This window comes from Culex pipiens, chromosome 3, assembly GCF_016801865.2.
Source record: "Culex pipiens pallens isolate TS chromosome 3, TS_CPP_V2, whole genome shotgun sequence".
Classification (NCBI taxonomy): Eukaryota; Metazoa; Arthropoda; class Insecta; order Diptera; family Culicidae; genus Culex; species Culex pipiens.
The window spans coordinates 165,217,422-165,240,455 of record NC_068939.1 but is presented as its reverse complement, the minus strand read 5'-3'; the positions used below and the strand labels follow the sequence as shown (position 1 = coordinate 165,240,455).

General features: G+C 33.0%; 1 protein-coding gene across 2 annotated transcripts in view; it reads left to right on the top strand.

Annotated features, from left to right (window-relative positions):
- The first annotated feature begins 9,927 nt into the window (after window positions 1-9,927).
- Window positions 9,928-23,034, top strand: part of LOC120418797 (actin-binding Rho-activating protein) — a 28,038-nt gene continuing 14,931 nt past the window's right edge. The window contains exon 1 of one of the 2 annotated variants that reach the window (XM_039581293.2): window positions 9,928-10,488. In XM_039581293.2, coding sequence (XP_039437227.1) covers window positions 10,444-10,488 — 45 coding nt within the window. In that variant the 5' untranslated portion in view covers window positions 9,928-10,443. Of the gene's footprint in view, window positions 10,489-19,218; window positions 19,377-23,034 lie in introns of those variants that run through there. The other variant, XM_039581304.2, reaches the window with a different exon arrangement.

Below are 23,034 nucleotides of genomic sequence, written 5' to 3'. Positions count from 1 at the left end.
TTTGAAAGTCGTCGCCGCCGACTTGGATGGGCGGCCAACTCATTTTTCCTCAGTTCCGGCCCAGCGTACAGACGCGTTCTGGTCCCTGCACCACCCCCCCATGATGGGCCCATTGTCAAGGTTAAGGTTTTTGAGCGGGGGGGAAATTTTGCGAACGGTTCTTTGACCGTGCGGGCAGGGTGTGACCTTCCGGATTTGGAGAGACGGTACTGAGGCACCCAGAAGGGTCGACATGATCTTTGGGGTGAATAAATCTCAATTTTTGACTTTTTTTTGGCGGGGAACAGCGGCAGGGACGGTGTACAACATCCGCAATTATAAATTTTGCGCGGTTGGACGCGTTTCTGAGAGAGATCTGGCAACACTTGACGACCCCTGAACGCTTTGTAAACAGAAAAATATTTAAAAGTATTTTGTGTCAGTGCAATGTCTACAAAATTGATCTATGCGTTCATTTGACAACTTTGAATTTAAGAGTACACGCATATTTAAAATCACTCACTTCCGTCCAAGTTAAACTTACCCCGCTTTGAGGTCAAACGTCAGATTTTAAAGAAAGCTAATTCAAACCTACTGTTGTAAGAAAAAAATAAAAAGAATAATAATTAATTCAAAAATACATGCTCATGCTCAAAAATACAAAAATACAAAAATAAAAAAATACAAAAATACAAAAATACAAAAATACAAAAATACAAAAATACAAAAATACAAAAATACAAAAATACAAAAATACAAAAATACAAAAATACAAAAATACAAAAATACAAAAATACAAAAATACAAAAATACAAAAATACAAAAATACAAAAATACAAAAATACAAAAATACAAAAATACAAAAATACAAAAATACAAAAATACAAAAATACAAAAATACAAAAATACAAAAATACAAAAATACAAAAATACAAAAATACAAAAATACAAAAATACAAAAATACAAAAATACAAAAATACAAAAATACAAAAATACAAAAATACAAAAATACAAAAATACAAAAATACAAAAATACAAAAATACATAAAAACAAAAATACAAAAATACAAAAATACAAAAATACAAAAATACAAAAATACAAAAATACAAAAATACAAAAATACAAAAATACAAAAATACAAAAATACAAAAATACAAAAATACAAAAATACAAAAATACAAAAATACAAAAATACAAAAATACAAAAATACAAAAATACAAAAATACAAAAATACAAAAATACAAAAATACAAAAATACAAAAATACAAAAATACAAAAATACAAAAATACAAAAATACAAAAATACAAAAATACAAAAATACAAAAATACAAAAATACAAAAATACAAAAATACAAAAATACAAAAATACAAAAATACAAAAATACAAAAATACAAAAATACAAAAATACAAAAATACAAAAATACAAAAATACAAAAATACAAAAATACAAAAATACAAAATACAAAAATACAAAAATACAAAAATACAAAAATACAAAAATACAAAAATACAAAAATACAAAAATACAAAAATACAAAAATACAAAAATACAAAAATACAAAAATACAAAAATACAAAAATACAAAAATACAAAAATACAAAAATACAAAAATACAAAAATACAAAAATACAAAAATACAAAATACAAAAATACAAAAATACAAAAATACAAAAATACAAAAGAACAAAAGTACAAAAATACAAAAACACAAAGTTTGTTTTTTTTTCGTTAAAAAAAAAGAAACATAAATATACATTGGGTCGCAACGTGCCACCCATGTGATGAGCCGGATTGGACCGTGATCTTGAAAGGCCGGAGATCAACGCCGTTAAAGTTTGGCGCGGAAAGGTAAATGTAAACAAACCGGGCCTATGAATGGACCAACCACACGGGTTTTTCGGGGCGGAAATGGCTGCCGGTCAGAAGATCCGCCGCTCTTTGAAGAGCGTCTTTTGGTATATGTTTACGCGGCCGCACATTTTCGCAGCTCATAAAACATTACGTGCGGAGTTGTTGTTTCACTTTCAAAAATGCTAACGAGAAATGCGCTGATCCGCGTCGAAGATGCGCCCAAGTGAAAATCAGGAAATCAAAGATCGAATTCCAATATGGCGGGCGGCCCGGGGGCGACCTTTCACACCACCAAGTGACAGCGGTCGTGGTTAGCGCATCGCACGCTTGGCGGCGCTGAAAACAAAATGAGCGGAAAGTCTCGTCGTCGTCGAATCCGATTAAAAATCGCAGCTGGCTGTGGGCTCGTGGGTGTAATAACACAATAAACCAAAACAACAACAAAACGAGGGTGTAACAATGTGCGATGTGCACACAAGTGCCAAAAAAAGTCACAGAGCACTCGTTTTTCTTTTTCTCTCTTTTTACAATTATTACGGCGTCGGTTTGCTGCGATCAACCACACACACACATAACCACCTCACAAACAGCTGTTGGCATGAAGGAAAATTGGGTATGATACCCTCGGCAGTGAGCGAAAGTGGGGCCACGTTTTAATGATTTTGTGAACAGATCTGAAACAATGTTTTATAAGAGCTACAAGATGCTTTTAATTGAAAACAAAATTATAAATTTTACTCGCGAAACATTTCGAAATGTTTATCAACACATTATCAATCCAAAAATAGGAAGAAGATTCCGCACGGGGAGATGCACGAAAGGGTAGCGGAAAATCCTATCACTGTGAATGAAAATTCATTCATTTGTTTCATCATTTGCACCGTCTTTCCTGTGTGAAAAGTGGCAAATTTTTGCAAAAATAAATTTTCTGCCGGTTAAATGCGGTTTGTTTTTCGCAAATCATTGGTTGTGTAACGCCACGTGGTTTTGTCATGAAATAACAGTGTTATTTTGGTGACAGAAAAATCTTAGGATCAGCTACAACAACATAGTAATGTTTTAAAAGAAGCGACTCACGTCTTGAAATTTTACTAGAAAATTAGTGATACAGTCTAGATTCAATTATCCGAAGGTTTGTAAGGGATTTCGGATAATGGAATCATGAACAAACATTTTTTCGTATTTTTTATTTTCTTACTTTTAACATCAAATTCGAGGTCTGCGACCCCATTTTAGCCAAATTTTAATGGCCTATTTAATAAAAAAAAGATTTTTCCAATATTGGACTAAAGAAATCTAAATCACTTTTAAGTAGTTTTGGGGTCATACTGAAGTATGACAAAAGGTCGAAAGACATAAGGTCGAATCGACAAAAGGTCGAATGCCAAAAGGTCGAATGGACAAATGGTCTAATGGACAAATCGTAATAGGACAAAAGGTCGAATTAAAAAAAATACCTTCATCTGGGTCGAATCGGGACAACAGTCTAAATAGGGACAACAGGTTCTAGAGCACTTAAAAGCTTGAAATTTGGAAATCGATGCACTATTTTTGTTAATCTGTGTCTGTTCAATCCGAAAACAAACAAAAATATCCGCAGTTACAAGGCTTAAACAGCTGTCCCAATTCACCCAGATGACGGTACAAAAAAAAAAAACTTTTGATGTGAGCCTAAATGCATAAATATTGAAATGCAGCTATGAAAAGGTGTTTTGAACGGTTTTCATTAATTTCACTTCTATATTCTTAAAAAAAATGCTTTTTTTCATTTTTCTTAACTGTTTATATTTGAAAGAATGGAAAAGTCACTAGAATATTCCAACCATTATTTTATTTATAAATAAATTAAAAATTTGCATAGTATTTTAGAAGTCGAACTTAGTTTTTCGATGAACTGCTCACATTTGAAAGAATGGAACAAATGGAAAAACTCACAAAAACATGACGACAGTCAAGATAGGTTGTTTTTAAAAATAAAAATAAACTTACAAAATCAAACTTACTGTTTTTTTTTCAAATTTATACTGGCGGTTTATTATTTTTTTACTCAAGTTTAAGGTTTCCCCTTAAATTTTTTTTTGTCTCTGAGCTGATAAGAAAAAATAGACTCTCAACACGTCCACTCTAGCTCTTATGTCTGCATAATTTTAATTAAAAATTAATTATATTTCAGCTGGTAAAGGTAATTTACTATATTAAATTATGCTTTTGATTATATTCATTTATTATATTACATTTTATTATATATTTTTACACTATACACACAACACAACTTTCACGAAATAATGCAAAAATAAACCGGAGCGTTTGGTACGGTATGTCCACGCATCCTTCCTCCCTTGTAAATTCTGTGAAATGTGATCCGGTCACATAATCCTCTCTGCGGTAAACACAACGTAGTAGGGCTGGCCGCTTTAATTTTTGCAATACATTTTCGGGTGTTCTCGGATGTATTGCAATTATTAATAATGACAAGAAAAGTGCTTGAGGCGTAATCTAATCACAAGACTTTCCAGCATGCTTTCATCGGACTGGCTGCGTCTATGTTAGATTAGATTAGATAGATTAGATAAAAATAAACTTTCAAAATATTTCAGACGTCGAACTTTTTTTTAAGAAATGCTCATGGAAAAACTCACAAAATATTACGACAAACAACAAAAGGTTGTTTTTTTTAAATGAGATGCAAACTTTAAAAATATTTCATATTTTCATATTTTTTCAAAAGAATGGAGAAATTCACAAAAACATTACGTCAGTCTTAAATAAATAAAAAAAAAAAACTTTAAAAAAAATTTAGAAGGTGATTTTTTCCAAGAAATGCTCATGTTTGGAAATATGGAAAAAGCCACAAAAATATTATGAATAGAAAATGATGTTTTTGGAATAACAAAAAAATATTTGAGAATTCACCTTTTTTTAAAAGAACTGGTCATGTTTGAAAGAATGGAATAATTCACAGTATTATTTAAAAATGTTATTACAAAAACCGGCTTCCCTCCCACTAATATTTACACAAAAGATCCTCTGTGATTACTCTTAGCTTTAATTGGGTCCTAAAATGAAGCTTAGGTTGCTGATATTATTGTTCACAGCGATAAAGCTTATTTTTCTGAGTACAATGACCCTTTGTACAACCACAAAGAGTTTAAAATGGATTTTTAAATCAATTTTCTAAAATTAACCTCGCGGTCCTTCTTGACAGAAATGCTTCTACTCGACAGCTCGTTCCAAGGGGACCATAGTTAATTCATCGAAAAAATGTTGTCTTGTCAATTTTTTTTGCATTAAAATAAAAAAAAAGTGATCAGAAATGGTTTTTAATCGTGTTTTTTACCGTTGTGCATAAAAATTTACATAGGGCTTTAGTACCCAATTGTAATTACAAAAGCTGACTCGGTCCTAACCAGGTCCCAGTACCGAAAAGGACCTAATAAAAATAATTTTATGAACAAAAAAAAACTATTTTTTTGTTCTCAATAAATGGTTTGGAAATTATTCTGTTAATTTGAAAAAAAAGATCATTGCTAAAAGGATAGATAAACTCACAGAAAAAAAATGTCCATTCGACCTTATGTCTTTCTACCTTTTGGCATTCGACCTTTTGTTCATTCGACCTTATGTCCTTCGAACTTTTGTCGTACACCCACCTCATAAGCTCTTAGCTCGTGTTACTGTGAACAACTTTGCCGAAGAGTGCGAAAAGATTCGTCAACCATTGAGTCCACCCTAATGTCTAAATCCGGGCTTTTTCGGGGCTACCCCATGAAATCATTCTGACCACGGGAACCCCTCCCTCTAATCGCTTAAAGTTTGTATGAAAAAAATCGTTAAAATGTTTGGAGAAAAACAACTGTTTTTCTTTTTTACCTGTGGAGGGCCATTTTTCGTTACTCGAATGTAGAAAATTTTGTGACATATCATTTAATGGAAAATTTAATGTACTTTTCGAATCTACAATAACCCAGAAGGATCATTTTTTGTAAAATCGCAGGGTTAGTCTGGACAGTATCTGGCAATGGAATTCTCTGCCATAACATGTTTCAACATTTCTGAAAAAATCATAAATTTTAACCGTTTTCGACGATCTTAAACAAAACCAGTTTATTTTAACAGCCAAAAATTCCTATGCTCTATGCTCTTCATCATAACATTTTGTGAACATTGATCTTCCATGGCTTTATGGGCACATATTTCAGCGCTCAAATTTCGAATCACTCCACCAAGGTGGCGATCTCGACGCCGTCGGGGCCCGCCAAATTTATAATCATCATTTGCCACTCGAAAAAAGGGAGAGGAAAAACACCACCCATTCAAAACATTCCAATTTCCCATGCTGCTGCTCATGATCTCGTCGACGCCACCAAGATGGTTGTTTTCATTCCATTGAGTTGGCCCTCTTCAAAACATACACCACCAACCACCGATATCTATTTCTGATGAAGCAACAGACGTTTCGCTCACTTTGTGCGAATATTTTTGGGGTTTTACCGCTCTCCACGCGCAACTTTTTGCTCCCAGAAAGACAAATATTTTAATTGATTTAATCTGTTTTTTTTTCTGTTCACACGCATTTGATCTGGCAGGAACAATCTCCAACAAAAAAATATTATTTTATTTCATTTTTCATCAAGTGATGAAATTAATCAAAAATAAAAAGAAGCCTTTTTAAACAACTTGTTTTAATTGCCAAAACGCAATAACGGCTGGAATGCGCGGTGTCATCGCGGCCCGCCATCGCCTGCTGCGATCCTGGCGGAAGAAAAATGTACCCCAACTGTCATCGTCGCTGGCGCCAACCACGTTTTAAGCGACGACAGCCGACGCGCCAAATGGAGGCGGCGCATTTTCCATCATGGCCGACTGCGAGACGTGTAGATTTCGGCGGCTTAATTTATTGCCACCTGGAAACAGTCGTTTATTGCGTGTTTTTCGCCGACTTAAGCGCTTGGACAGAAGTGGTTTGTTTTGTCTCATGTTATTGACACTAATTTCCGCGTGCAGAATTATGCTAAATTTGCGGTAATAAATTAGCGAAATGTGGGTCAGTTCAATTTTGAATGGCACGATGTTGCGAAATTATCATTTTTTTAATGTTATGCCCTAAAGTATTCAAGGAAAAATTTACATGAAATTTATTATTTCGGCTTTATTCTTATCAGTCTACAATGCAATTATATGTAACGTTACTGGCACGTACTTGTCAAATGTAAAAAACAATTAAAAAATAATATTTTTTTTTTTTTTTACAAATTTATAAAAAAAAAGCAAAAATAAAAAAAAAAAACAAACCATGGTCTCAACATTTCAATGCAAAAAGTGTTTTTAAATGCATTTTACACTAGTTCACTAATGAGTGCAAAAGTTTGAAAATAAAAATGTAAGATATGAAGAAAAAAAATCAAGCAAATAAAAACTTACACTGCACATCGAAAATTTTCAAAAATTGAAGTGACTTTTAAAACAACTCAAACATGCTAAAAATTATTCTAAACCCAGGGGAATGCATTTAAAATAGATTTCAGCTGATTGCGCTTGAATTTGTATTGAATTTTAGAAGTTTTTTGAATTTTTTTTGCCCCTTGATTTTCCGGGCCAACTTTGAAGGAGGTGGTGACAAAAACTTTAAATAAATTTTTTACAAGACTTATTTTTAAAATAATTATGTGCTTTAAAGGCTGATACGGAGCTCGGAACGAACTCAAAATTCCTTACAAAAAAACTTAGCAAATTTAAAAATTGAACAAGAAATTCAAAAATATGTATTTGTATTATAAAAAAAAAACATGTTTTATATAAAAAATAATAATCATGGATTTAACATTTTTTAAATACAAATATGCTTGCAAAGAATTTTAAATCAAGAAATCACAAATTCAATGCTTCAAAAATTCAAATTATCAAAAAAATAATTTACTGTTAATTTACAATTTTACAAAATCAAATTTTTTTTAAATAATAACAAAGGTTGAAACAAATTTAAAGTACAGAACATCAACAATTCAAATATTTAACAATACCACAATTAAAAAATCGTAAGAAAATAAAATTTCATAAACGATTAAAATTTTAAAATTTAATAAATACAAAATTTAAATCCCAAAATAAATAAAAATACAAAGACCTACGAATTTGAATAATTTTAAAGCATTTCCCGAAGTCCTCATCAAAAAATATGTTTTTTTTTTTCAATCTCTAAATTCTAACCTAAAATAAGACTCCTAAGAAGGAGACAAAAATTGCAGTATTCAAGGATTCGGAAACATAAAAAAAAACAGAAATTGCGAAATTCAGAAAATATGAATTTAGGAACATAAAAATTGAGGGATTTGTAAATTTTAAAATTAAATTCAAATTTTTTTAAAACTTTTTAATTTCAGAGTTTTATTTTTTTAAAGTAGTATGCAAAACTGTGTAGCATTTTTGGATCAGGATTTCACTAGATAGATTTTTTATTTAGGAAGAAATTTTGTTTTGAACTAATCTACCTCTAACTAAGTTTTAGGGCAAAACATTGAAGAATATATACATTTTTTTACAATTCTAGAGTTTTTTTTTTAAAGGACCTATAAGCTATTATATTGTATTTCATATGTTTAACTCTAGAATTCTTGGTTTCAACATTCAAACGAGAAAAGTGTTGTAATAAACAAATTTTACAAAATGTACTTTAATTTGTTTTCAGCATGTCCAATATTTTAAAGAGGGGCAATTATATTCCATTTTCAATCAAGACTAGTCTCTCAACCGTGGTCAAGGTCGAAGGAAAGAGATTTAAAAAATTAAATATCAAATGTTTTGCTTAATTTTTAAAATTTTTATAGCTTTTATACAAAAAATATCACAAAATACATCAATGAATTTAGGCCAAAAAAATCCCCATTCTATATTTAGATTTGTGGTTCAAAATACAAAACATGAAAAAAGTGACCAATTTAATGAAATTCTGCAAACAATAGAGTGTACAGGTTTTTTTTCTATAAAAAAAAATATTTTTAGGCTATACATATTTTTTGCCCCATTATTGTGAAATTTTGAACTTAAAATAAATATTGCATAGTTACTTTTTAACCATAGATCGAAAAAGAAAAAATGGAAGAGAAATACTTATTTTTCAAAAATATTTCCATATCATATTTTTTTTAAAGTTACTTTTTGCTTCAAAATTTAAAAATTCTTATAAAAAAATGCCAGGAAATATGAATCACAAAAAAATTAAAATTGTTTTCGCTTAAAAAAATTATAACAAAGGAAGGAAGGACACATTGAATGAACTGTGTGAAAACATAATACTTCCAAAATAGAATAGTATTTTAGCTTTAATTGTAGTTGAGACAGATAACAAAAAAAAAACACAAATTACAAATCCCAGCAAAATCCGAAAAACCACATCCGGTTCACTCCAGAAACGCCCACTAATTCATTCACTCCAATCGCTTCGCAAGGAATGTGTTTTCAGCAAATCCCAGTCCGCGCAGCTGAAATCTTTGAAAAAACAACATTTTCAAGCAGCGAAAAACGAAGTCATCACTCAAAAGTCCGTTTGTGCGCGCGCGAATTCCATAATTAGCAAACAACCGTGCGTCCCCACTGCCTGCCCCCTTCCCATTCCATACACTCACAGAGCAGTAGGCCGGGCGGGCGTCGCGACGCGCTCGTTGATTGACATTCCTGACGCTCTCTTCTTTTGAGAACTTCGTGCGTCTTGTTTTGTGTTTGATTATGAAACTTTTTTGGGTTAAGAATTCAAGAATATTTTTTGGATTTTCAGATTTATTTCGAAAAGTTTTTCAAAATTGTTCATTTAATTATATTTTGGGCAATTTTTATGTAAATTTCGCAACATATTTTATTGTTGTTATTTAATTTGCTCTCTTTGGCTCTCTCAACTAAAATTTCTCTCCTTCTCTCGTATCTTTCTCTCACACATTTTCCTCTGTATGTGGACGACGCTGGCGTCGCTCTCTCTCATCTTTTCCCTTGTAAGCTGAGTAAGCTCCGCCAAGCGTCCAAACCACCCAAGTAGGCGCGGAGGAAAATTTTTATAAAAGCGTTTGCCAACTTTCGGCGCGGCTCACTCGCAAGAAAGTGACTAAACTGAATCCGTCGTCGTCGTCGTTTGAAAAATTTGCGCGCGCGCCTTACCCTCTCAAGAATTCACGAAACAAGAGAAAAAAAAACGCGTGTGTAAAAAGATTTGGTCGAATTTCTTCGCGGGCCAGAATTTCAGTCGGTGTCCAGAGCTTGACTTGAGCAGATTGCAGTGCCCGTTCAGAGCAGAGTTGGAAAGCGAGTGTTCGAGTTCGAGTCTCTCTGCCAACAGAACGAAGCAAAAAAAAGAAGAAAAGTTGAGAGTTTTTTGCCGGTAGTGAATTTTGAAACAAATTGTGTTTGAAAAAACAAAATCGTAAAAAAAGCCACGTGAGTTTGGATAACACGTGAGCAAGAAAGTAACAAATTTCAAGTGGTTGACGGAGCAAAAGGTCTGTCAACAGTGAAGTAAACCAGTAGTGACAGCTAGAGAAAGAGATTGTGGCCAAACTGTCCGACCAGGAGTCATCGTCTGCCAGTAGTGCTAGCGGTAGTGAGTTAGAAAAGGTCAACACCATGACGGACGTAGCCCACGAGCTCGGAGCCCTGCGGTTGATAGTGGTGAGTTGCTTTGTTTTACTTTGGAGAATCGTTTGACATGTCAAACTTTCTGAAAATTTCCTGATTAGTTTGAAAGTTAGTTTGCTTCTAGTTTTTGAATCCTTTAAGGAATTTTCGACTAAAAAAATAGCAAAAGAATGCTGATATCAGAAAAAAATCTTTGTTTTGACTTTTGACAAATATTTCTTTTTTCAAAACTGAGGAAAATCTATATAAACCACTCAAATAATTAGTTCTCCAAAATATCTTTGAAAATCATTTTGAAATTAATAAAAATCAATTTCAGTAAAATATATATAATCTGGCAGCACTGTCAAATCAAATGTGCAGTTAAGTGTAATTTATAAAACTCTCAACAGCTGGCTGTCGTAAATCTGGTATAATTATTCTTCACATCGATGAAAGTGTACTCAAAATTTTTTGTTAATAAGTTTCAAAGTTGATCTGGCAGCACTGTTCTGAGATATCGTGACTTAAGTGTAACGCTTTTTTTTTTTCTATTTGGATGAAAGAGAAGTATTGACTTTTCCGATATGTAATTAAGTGTGATTATCTGGTAGCTCTGTGATCCGATATTATCTGATAAAAATACTAGAACAAGGGAAGAAGGCAACTAAAAGCTACCAGTAAGAATATTACGCATAAGACATTTTCAAAAAGATATTCTGAATTTGTAGTTAGAATTGTAATGATGAGAATTGTCATCCTCAATTAATAATTATACAATTAAATTATAAATGAAAGATTACGTTTAGTATTTTCTTACTAATCTTTATGATAAATAAAATAAAATATAAACTCAACACAGAATGTTACACCTTTTATAACGTGTCCACGTGGTATATGAATGGCCTCAATAAGCAAAATCGGTTTTGTTTTTTCTTTTGGTCATATTTTCAAAGTTTTGTCCGGGGCAAAAAAAAATTAAAATTTATCTAACAAGTCATTGTTTCAACATTTGAATGGAAAAAGTGAATGAAATTGCATTCAGTTGTAGGATTGTAATATTGTAGATTGTTAAAGTTTTCAAAAAAAAAATTGAGATCTGACGAAAACAAACATTTTAACGAAAAAAAGTTTTTGCTGCTCTGTACAACGAAAATTTCAAGAGTTTAAGAGATATTTGAATAAACCCAAACATGCTAAAAATGATTTCAAATGCAGGGGAATGCATATTAAATTGATTTCAGCTTATTGCACTTAAATTTCTTTTGAAGTTTTTTTGAGCAAATATTGCTTTCCCCCCTGATTTTTCGGGCCGATTTTGAAGGCCAAAAACTTTTAAAAATATTTGTACCAGCCTTAATTTATTTTAAACAATTGTTAATTTTATTTCAATTTTATAGCAAACAATTGTTTTAAACATTAGTTTGCATTCATGCTTTTATTTATTTATGAAAAATGAGCTTCTGGGTTCCGACAATTAATGATATAGTTAAGGGCATAATGCTAAGGAAACTTATAAATTATAAATAACGAGGGGACCACCGATGCATTTTCCTGATTAAATATAATATAAAAGTTACTCAAATTTATTTTCAATATGATTACTTTTCAAATTTCTGTAACTGTGACTTGAAATTAAATTAACGTTAATACAAAAGTTTTCTTATTCATTGAACATGATATTTCCATCCATTAACCCCTCGGTCATTTCAGTTTGTTTGGTTTTTTTTACGTTTGTCTGCTTTTTAACTGGGCTAAGGTCCAGAAAAACAAAAACAAAAGACGAAAACTTTGATAAATATTTGCTACAGCCTGATACAATTTAGAAAAAAAAGATAATTTTTAGAAATATTTAAATCTTTCAAATTATTTTTGAATATGAGAGAAAAACTATTAATTACCTTTCAAAAATTTAAAACAAAAATACAAAATGTTTGTTTCTTTACATGACTTGAACATTTTTTTATTTTTTTTTTTGTTTTCTTGAAATAAAAAACAATTTTCAATCCAAATAGTTTCTTTAATTTCTTTGCATTTATTTTTTTTATTTCAAGAAATGTTTTTTCCAAGAAATGTAGAGAAATATTTTTTTTATTTTTTAGCTTAAATTTTTGATAATTAATAGGCCATTGCTTATTTTTTTTAAGTGTATGTCTTCTGGCCAAATCAAGGCCTTTAACAACAATCGAACTAAATTTAACAACAAATTTATTTTAATGAAAATGATTTCTTCAAACAAAATATTTTTTCGAAAAAAAAATTATTGCCCAGTTTTTTCAAGCAATCATTAAAGGGGAGGGGCGACAAAAACTTTGAAAAATATTTGTGACGGCCTTAAACCGAAAAACAATATCCAGTTTTAGAAAATTTTAGAAGATTTTAACGTGAACACTTTTATGATTGCCATGATTTTTCGTTCAAAGATATAAATTTTGCGTCGCTATCAATATTTTGATAAAATTCCTTCTGCAAGTTGTTTTGAATAGTGCCCTACACATGCTGATTCCTTTTGGTAACGATTATCCCATTCCTTGCAAAGTTATGGAAATCATCATTAATCAATAATTGCCAACTAGGACGTCAATGATTGTACCACAAAATTATATAAATTTTGAAACACATTTGATTTAGAACAAAAATTCTTTCAGTGGTTTCAAGAAGGCAACAACCGGCACTTGCTGATTCATTTTGGTGCAGAAATTCGTTAAATTGAATTCAATACAAAGAATTTTAGAGCGATGATCAAAATTATTCGAAAATTATCAACGGCTTCACCTTAACTTATTTTAATTTATTCAATTCTCATTTTTTTTACAAATATTACTAATATCCAATGGGCTACCTTTTTTCAATAAATTATTAAAATTTACATACTTCTTGTTTTGAAAAATAAAACAACTAAGATAGTATTAGAAAAAAAATAAAAATAAAAATACAAAATTTTTATTTCTTTACATTTGTTTTTTATTTGCTTGAAGTAAAAAACAATTTTTCAATCCCAATAGTTTCTTTAATTTCTTTGGATTAATTTTTTTTTATTTCAAGATATTTTTTTTCAGGAAATGTAGAGCAATAAAATTTTTGTTTTTAAGCTTAAAATTTTGATAATTAATAGAACATTGCTTATGTTTTTTTAAGTTTATGTCCCTTACCTCTGGCCAAAATCGAGGCCTCCCTCGAACTTAATTTAACAACAATTGTTTTTAATGAAAACTATATTTTTTGTAAAAAAAAAACAACAAGCGAAATTAAAAAAAATCAAAAAAATATTTTAATTTAAATCAATGTCAAAGTGATTATCAACGCATGTTTTTTTATTTTTCACGCATGATTTCTTAAAAAAAAATTATTTTTTCGAAAAAAAAGGATATTATTCCCCAGTTTTTTCAAGCAGTTATTAAAGGGGAGGGGCGACATGAACTTTGAAAATAATTGTAACAACCTTTAACCGAAAAAAATCTCCAGTTTTAGAAATTTTTAGAAGATTTCAACTTATTTGAAATTATTCAATTCTATTTTTTTTTAAACAATATTACTACTATCCAATGGGCTACCTTTTTTCAATTAATTATTAAAATTTACATAATTCCTGTTTTGAAAAATAAAACAATTGAGATAGTATTAGAAATTTTAACATTCAATTTAAAATATATTTTTGAAATTTTTGCAGTAACATTAAAATTGGCAGCAACAGACATAATTACCCTTTAAAAAACTAGTTTCTTAAAAAATCTTTGACATTGGACAATATTTGTAAACGGTTAATTTTTTTCATACGCCTTTCTTTGCCAAGAGACAAAAAAGTTGAACAAGCCAAATCATTACACCGTAAAAAAATATGTTGACTACTTCGGGAATTGGGGACAGAAATTGAGTCAGCAATTTAATATTACTTACACAGTAAAAATAATGTAAATTTGGAAGGTGTAATTTTGGAAGATTGAATATTACCTCTTTAATTTGTAATTTTACCTCAATCTCGACTGAAATAGTGGCATTACATCAGAAAAGTTGTTAAATTACACATTTTCAGAGGTAAAATTACAATTTTTTTTACATAAAAGATGTACCCCATCCCAGGTATAATATTACCATGATTTTTTTTACTGTGTATAAAAATGTGTAAATTTACATTTTTTATGTAATTTTAAAAAAACATAAATTAAGGAAAAATTCCATAGAAAAAGATGTTACGTTCAACAATCCCATTTTTCAACCTAAGAAAAATCAAACTTTTTTTACAGTGTAACTTCATGAATTTTGATTAACATTACTTGAAATAAAAAAGACTTGTTTACAATTCTCAATCAAATAAATCCATCAACTTTCTCAAACTTGCAGTCTTAACACACTTCAAGAAGGGCACTTTTTCTTTGTGGATTAAAATAGAAAATATACGTGTTTTATCTTTGCCCTACGATTCCTATCAGCAAAGTGCAGTAAATTTTTACAGTGAATCATTGTCGCGTGAGCCGTAAATCAATTTCGTCGTTATCAGTTTGTGTCACTTTGATTTTTTAAGTATTATTAGTGTCGTGACAGTTCATAGATAACCATCATCGCGCTCCGATAAATCAATCGTTTTGCAACGTGCACTTAAGTCGCAAGCTTTACACGGGAAGAAACAATTGCAACTTTGTGAACAATTTCGCAAAAAAGTAACTTTCCAGTTGTCGAATTCCTTCCAATTTAAACAATGCAGTAATGACAGAAAAAATTTGGAAAATTAAAAAAAACGAAACAATACCCGCTGCCAAGATGCACACTCTAGCGAGAGAGGTTAAAACAAAAAGCTTAATAGAGTGTAAAGTTTCGACTTTTTACGAGCCGTTAAAGTGCACCCCACCCCACGAGACAATAATACCAAAGGGGGGTAACCACAAAACGGCAACGGGTCATAAATGTTGCAAATTAGGCATTGACTTCGCCACAACTAAAAAAAAGAGGCGCAAAGCAAAGTGGAAGCTTCAAACAAAACACCACACAAGTGTGCAACGCTATTTCTTCGTTTATAGGAAGAAAGTGGTTTAAGTCTGGGTTGTTGCCACGATTTTTTTTCGCTTCTTTTTTCGTTGTTGTGCGCCTATTTATTGGGTGTACATCATCACCAACCTGTGGACTGCCCTGTGCCATGTGGGAAAGTCTCGTTAACGTTAATCGGAACCATCTGGCGGAACGGACTCGAGCACAACGCCGCAGGTCATTGTGGCCATTCTTCAGGGCAGGCCAGCTCTTGGCTGGGGAAGATGAATCGTTGCATTTGGATGAGCACACAGCGGCTGTCAAATTGTAATTAATTGTTGTTGAATTATTCAAATCATTCATTTAATTATAAAAGTTTAAGATTCTGTTGCAGTGCAACTGAAAATTATTGATTTTAAGCTGTTTAAAATTAGAGTGTAGCTTGAAAGTGACAGCTCTTTGTTTTCATCAAGAGAAATATGCACGCTAATGAATAATCACTCAAGTTTGAATTAAATCTGATAACTTTCGCATCATTACAAAAGAAGCAGCTTACCTCACCTTCGACCTCTGTTACGGTCGATTGATCCCTGTGCGAGTGCAGTGCCAACAATGTCAAACGTCGTTTGCTGCTACGATGGCTGACAATCCGAAGAATGTTGCTTGCAAATTTTTCCACAGCCCAAAATAACCTTCCCGCGCGGGGTTGGCTCAATGTCAACGAGCAGTCTTTGTATAAGGTGGACGCCATTATGGCACACTGAAGAGTGCTATAATTTGTAGGTTTTACACGCTAATGAGCAATTCTCAAGAATTCAAGAATGTTTTCGTGATTTTCCATTTTGTATATTTTATGATTTTGATGATACTTTGTTTAGTTATTCAAAATGTCTAATAAAAAAAAAACATTGCATCATTAGTTTTTTTCATACCTCAATACAATGTTGTGGGCTCACTATTCAAAATTGAAAATCTTTTAATGTTAAAAAAAGTCCAAAAGAAACTTTTTCTGATTACTATTTCAAATTTTTTAATGAAAATATCGAAAAAATTAAAAACCAAAACGACAACAATGCATTTTACAACAATTTTTTAAAATTAATTTGGAATTTTTTATTTAAGATTTGTTTTTTTTGTAGACGAAAACGACAGCTTTCATGAATTTTAAGTATTTTTTGTTAACAAAAAGCAACCATATAAAATAAGTTTAAAGCTGAGATAACTGATAAGGTCGATACAGATATAATTTAAAGGTTTTGTCAGTCACAAAATTTTCATAATTGATGAGACATTGTGTTTTAGATATTGCTTTATAAAAATATCAAAAAATATCTTAGAATTATGTTTTTAACCTATTCTATTGAGTTAACTTAATTTTTCAACTGATCTTGGTGACCGTTCGTGCTATTTTGAATGTAAAAAAAAGATAAATTACTAGAAAAAATTCTGATCTTTTACTATTGCCACAATTTTATTTTTTGTTTCTAAATTGGTGTCGTGCGTCTTTAAAAAATTGTCCTGCTTGAAAAATTGAATTTAATTTTGTTCAATTGAAAATATTTTCACTAAAGAAATAATTATTAGAATGATTGTTTCCTAAAATTTGGCTACACTTAAAAAAAATAAAAGTACCAAATTCCCAAATTCTAAGAATTTTGGCTCCTTTCCTTATTAAGTTATCCAAAAAACCCGATTACTAAATAAGGAAAAGAGGCAAAATGCCTAGAATAAAGGAATTTGGTACTTTTTTTTTATTTCAGTGTATACATTGAAAAATCTACACTTTATCAAAACTTTGCTTAATATATTTTGGTTCCGAACCAAAAATTTACTCCTAAAATGATTTTATAAAAAATATCAGACTGTCGATCTAAAAAAAAAATGCTTACAAAAATATTATGGACATAATTTGGCCACATCATGTTTTTTTGTCCTTAAATAATTTTACTAAAAAAAATCAAAAAAACAAAAAAAAAACTAAAGGTTTTTTAAAGGTACAACCAACTTTTTTTTTGCTTTTAGGGTGTGGTTTCGCGTTTATTTAGGAAGCGAAAAAATAAAATTTTGTTTATTGGACATTTGAAGAAAAAAAACTCCAGAAATTCTAACTAGAAAATTGAAACCATGTATGTAATTAGGCGAGGAAAGGCGGATTTTCCAGCTGTAAAAAATAGTTAGCAGGAAAACTGGATTTGATTTAGAGATTTTAAGAATCAGAATTCTATATGGAGATTTTTCAGAAAAGTTAAACTTTGACAATTTTCCGGGCAAATTTAACCGGAATTTCAGTTTTAACGGAAAATTAGCATGCTACTAAAATGTAAATATTTTTTTCAAAAAAATAAATTCAGCTGAAAACGTTTTCGGTCCAATTTGGCATTCTAAATCACCGTGCAGAAAAAATAAGATTAAATTTGCCCGGAAAATGACCAAATTTTAACTTTTTTAAAACTATTTTTTGCTAGCTGAAAAACTCGCCACACCTTATATCTAGATTAAATTTTAAAAACAACCTATCCCTCATGGGTTTCCTATGCAGATAGGGCCTTTTGAAAATTTAATCGAGATATAATCTATATGCTTTGCGTTGAAACGGTTGAAACTGAACCTTGACGTTTAAAAGAAGTTCACTGATACACTCTCATTTCACCCAAACGCAGGTGAAATTCACCCAGAAATGACTAAAAACCCCTAAAACGCATTCTTGAGTAGGTTCGATTCCAACGAAATCTGAGTGAAAATAAATTAGGAATTAGTTATTTGAAATTAGAGTGCAAGCAGTTTCTCAAACGTCAAAGTTCCAATTTAACGGTCTTCTGGAACTACCCAAAAATGAGTTATTTCAAATGAGAGAAATTCCAGCGAAACAATGTAAATGGGCCAATGACAAAGTGTAAACAAAGAGTCTATCCTGCTCACATCAGTTAATGTTTACATTAGAAACGAGTAGGATGGACTCTTTGTTTACACTTCGAATTTTTTACATCTATCAGCTCAAATTATCCTTCTGAAATGTAAACTCAGTCCTGTCATCGATGTAAGGGTAGTCGGAGCATGACTCATTTTTCACCACAATAAAAATTCTTTCACGATCTGGCCTACCTCACTGCGGCGCACCCAAGCGACCACTGGCGGTACTAACAAACTGACATTTGGTGTGCGAGCGGTCATCGCGCCGAGGGATAAACAACCAACTCTACGAGGAAGGCCACCACATTCCTGCAGACATCTGTCCGCCGCCCATGGTCCGGTCCGATGCTCGGCTAAATCCATGTTTATAAATAAACCGAAGAATCTCTTCCCGTTTCAACGAAAAAATCGCACCCGTCGTCCCAGAAGGTCATCCAAGCAAACCAAGCGCGCGAAAAACCGCCAACTGCAGCCGCCGCGGTTCGACTCGGGGTACTTTATGTAATTAATCGGCCTAACCGAGTAGGCGGTGTGAATTTCATTCACAATTTGGCTTGGGAGATGCGGTGAAAGGCCAGAGTTTGACGTTTGACGGTGCGGTATTGATGGCGAATCGGGTTTGTTTGGTCTTGGTTGCCAACCGCAGAACTTGGATGGAATGTCAACAGGTTGTTTTTGACAGCTTGAATATCGAGCACGACTAGTGGCAACTACTCAAAATAGGGTAAAATTGTTTCCGGTACACTGTAAAGTGTACGAACATAAAATGTAAGGAAATTTTCCGTTCTTTGTATTGCTTCGTCGCACCAACCTTTCCCGACCGCATTTGACCTATACCTAAAATTGTCCCCACGAATGTCGGGCCTCGGTGGTGGTCGTATGCAAGTCCGAACAAGTCGCAAGATGCGCAAATCGATTGCAACGAAAATAACCCATCGATCCACGCTAAATCGGCACAGTTCCCTGCCGTTCGTCGTTCAAATAGGTCCTTTTAGCTCAGTGAGTCTCTTCCGTTGACAGCCGTCAGAATGTCCGTCATTCCCGAGATTATTCCCAGCCAGGTGGACATTGTAAGTACCGTTAATTGGGCGCGCAAAAATCGAAAAAAAAGCTGTTAATCAAGATGCCATATTTCACCGCGCTAATTGGAGCCATGCTGGGACGCCACACGCGCTCATCAAAGGTGGCGTTGAAATGTCAAAAACCACGCGCGTGTGCACCACACACGCTCAACCGAAAAGGCCCACTTTGGCTCGATTTGTTGATTGTTTTAGCGCCTCCAGCACGCACGTAGATTGCGTGATAAGAAGAAAAGCACAAATCGGGGCGCCATCTTGGTTGACTTGGTTGGCGCAATTGGTGTGCGGTATTGTTGTGGTTTTGCGCCGCTCGTCCAAAGTGACGTAAGGTTCGTGCGCCGTCTGTACACTCTAAAACGAAAGTCACCGTAAATTGAATTACGCCTGCTGCGATCACTTCAAGGTTATTCTTCGCCCAATTGGCGTTCGTGCAAAAGGATTATACAACACAAAAGTTGTTTGTGTTTTGTTTGTGTTTCAAAAACAATTACAAAGTAGTGCAGCAAACTTGAATGAATCAAATCGGCGCAGTAGGCGGCTTGCTGTGGGACTAAACTTGGTGGGATTTCTTGCCCGGCTGTGACAGCCGAGGAAGCCAGCCCAGCTGTCCTAATTAATTTCCCTCGTGCCGTGTCATAAAGTGGCCATCTCTGTCAGGGGGGCCGTCGTTTCATAAATCAGAACGGCGCGACGGCGGCGGTGACGGCGTCATCGATGGCGTAGCGAAGGTTGGGTGGAAAGTATTTTGGAATCATTTTTGTTCCAGATTTGAGTTTTTAACCAAAAAGTAACGGTTTCCTCGTTAGCGTGCATAATTTTCCGGTTCAAAACAAAGAGCTGTCAAAAATCATACCAACTTGGAAATGAGTAATAAGCCGTGCATCAGATTTGAGTAAATTTAAGTCAAAATTCAACGAAAGCAGAGTAAAATTACCCAAATTTGCACGCTTATCCAAATATCTTGATTCAGAGATTTTTTTTTCAAATTTTGTTAAAACCTATAAGGCTTTCTAGTCAGAAATTTACCAACACATTCAAAGTATGTTTACATTACAGCTGGACGTTTGTTTGCATCAGGTTTCCTATCTCTTTCTAGCAAAAGTTTTTTGTCAGGCGACTTCTAGCTGGTTTTTTTGATTAGCCGCCCAATATGTCAGCCACCATACTTCGCAGGGCTGTGACAGCTCGAGCTCGATCATTGTTTGCATCAGGACACTGTGACGAGAAGTTCGTCATTTTTGGGTTAAATTATATTTTTTTCACTGGGCCTAGAAAGCCTTATTCGATTTTTTGACTAAATTTGAGAAAAAAAACATCAATTCGCTTTGATAACTGTGCATGTCTGAATAATGATTTCTAATATAAAATAAATACAATTCAAAACAAAAAGCTGTTAATAACAAACCAACTCAAAAATGATTAATAGCTGTAAATCAGATTTAGGTTAATTAAATTCAGAATTAAACAAAATATGAGTAAAATTATCATCATATAAAATTAAGGGTTGGTTTGTTATTGACAGCTTTTTGTTTTGAACTTAAAAAATTAGGCAGAGTTCAGAAAATTTAGTTCGCTTTTTTGAGTTTTTTACCCACAATGAACGGTTTCCTTGTTAGCGTGCACATTCACATAGCGTGTACATTTTCATCTTTTTTTCTACTTGGAAATTAGTTTTAAGCCGGTTATCCGATTTGGGTAAATTGTTACTCAAAATTAAATTAAACGATAACAGAGTGACATTACCCAAATATGCACGATCATCAGAATTACTAAGTTCAAAGTTTTTTTAAACTCAAAATTTGCAATCAAAAACCAAATCAAAAAAAAAATCAGCCTTAATTTTTTTTGGGTGAGCGCGCAGATTTTTAAAAAATTTACTCATATTTCGATGAATTCTGATTTAAATTTACCCAAATCTGATTAACAGGTTTTTACTTATTTTTGAGTTGGTTTGTTGTTGTCAGCATTTTGTTTTGAATGATTTTTTTTTAATTTGGATTAAGAAGGAAGTAAGTTTAGACCAATGCAGATGTAATTTGCTCTTGAAAACCAAAAAAAACTATAACTCATTCTGAAGTAGGATCGTTTTGATGAAATCTGTTTAAAAATAACTCTGGAAAATGAATGAAAATATCTTATTTTTATTACGAAATCCAACCTCCCCTAACCACCACACTCTGTCCGTCAGCCAGTCGGTTTGTTTTGTTTCCCTATTTATTTACGATTCCGCCATTAAGATCACGCTTAAAGTTCCTGACTGAGAGGACCACCACCACTTGGCCGATCTTGGCGCGCGTTCAAAACGCGATCGCCGTCGTTAGCGACATTCCAAAGCGGTTACCGCGCGGAAGAAACGCGGACTAAAATTAGAACTTTTTGCAAGCGAAACTATTTCAAAGGGACGATCGGTCGGCGCGGGCGGCTCGTTTTGAACTTGAACCTCTGGCCGAACGAAAGGGTACATTGACAGTAGATCACTCCGTTGACAGATGATTGCCCGGACGGAATCAAATTTGACAGTTGCTCACCTCTTTCCACAACCACCTTGCGAAGCGAGTCATCAAGATGGTTAAATAAGGGTGGGAACGATCGGAAAAGATACAATTTCATGCAAATTTGACAGTTGCTCACCTCTTTCTACGCCACTTTGGTGCAAAAATAACCCAACCTGACCCAAAAAAAATTGACCGGCGACCTCACACACACCTCGAGACCCCCCAACTTTGGGTTCATCGCGCAGCGTAACGAAACTAGGTTAAACGTGGCCGCTTCGACTAAGTGCGCGGCTCGCGAAATGCGCAAAGTGGAAGAAAGAGATGCCAGCAATACACCATTAGTGAGATGATGCAAATGCGCCGATGGCTGGCTGGAGGCAAGTTCGTGAGAGAGTGTGGCTGCTTCTTTTTGAAGACTCAATTATGCTTTAAAGTGGACACGTGTTATCGCACTGCTAGGCTGCTGGTTTAGAAATCTGGCCATTAAAGATCGACGTTTAGTTGGGGGGCCTTTGTTTTGGGCTCAATTGTGTTGTGCTGAGCTTTCTTTAAAAATTCAAATTTTCACTTTTCAATGAGTACTTATTGTGTTAGGCTGGCAGGGTTCGATGAAAGTGATCATGACAGATGGTCTTTTTTTCAACCTTTTGTGGAACTTGATGGGAGGTGAAACTTGGCATTTCACATCTTGAGCGCATCTTTAGATGCAATGAGTTTACTCAAACCGATTGCAAAACAACGATTTCCCAAAAAAAAAAGTACTCAGGGTGACCACTCAAATCCCATTTCCAAATTCCCGACTTTTCCAGAAACTCAAATATTAGGAATTTCTTATCTAAAGAATGATTTTTAAACAAAAAACTTAATACAAAAAAAGTCAATATCAGCTATGAAAAAAGAATCGAAATACATTTCCAGTTCAATTAGTGTTTTTATTAGAATTTAGCAGTTCTGTTCCAGGATATTACATTTGCAATTCAGAGATTTGGAGAACCTTTCAACTGAGATCAATTCATAAGCCTTTGCAGGGAGCGTACATATTTCTATGTTTTTTGCTAGCTGAGTGCTAGGGAAAAAAAAAAATTCAGAAAAAAACCCTAGATCTATGAGTGATTCAAAATCAATTTAGAAAAAACAAACTTTGACATTTTTTT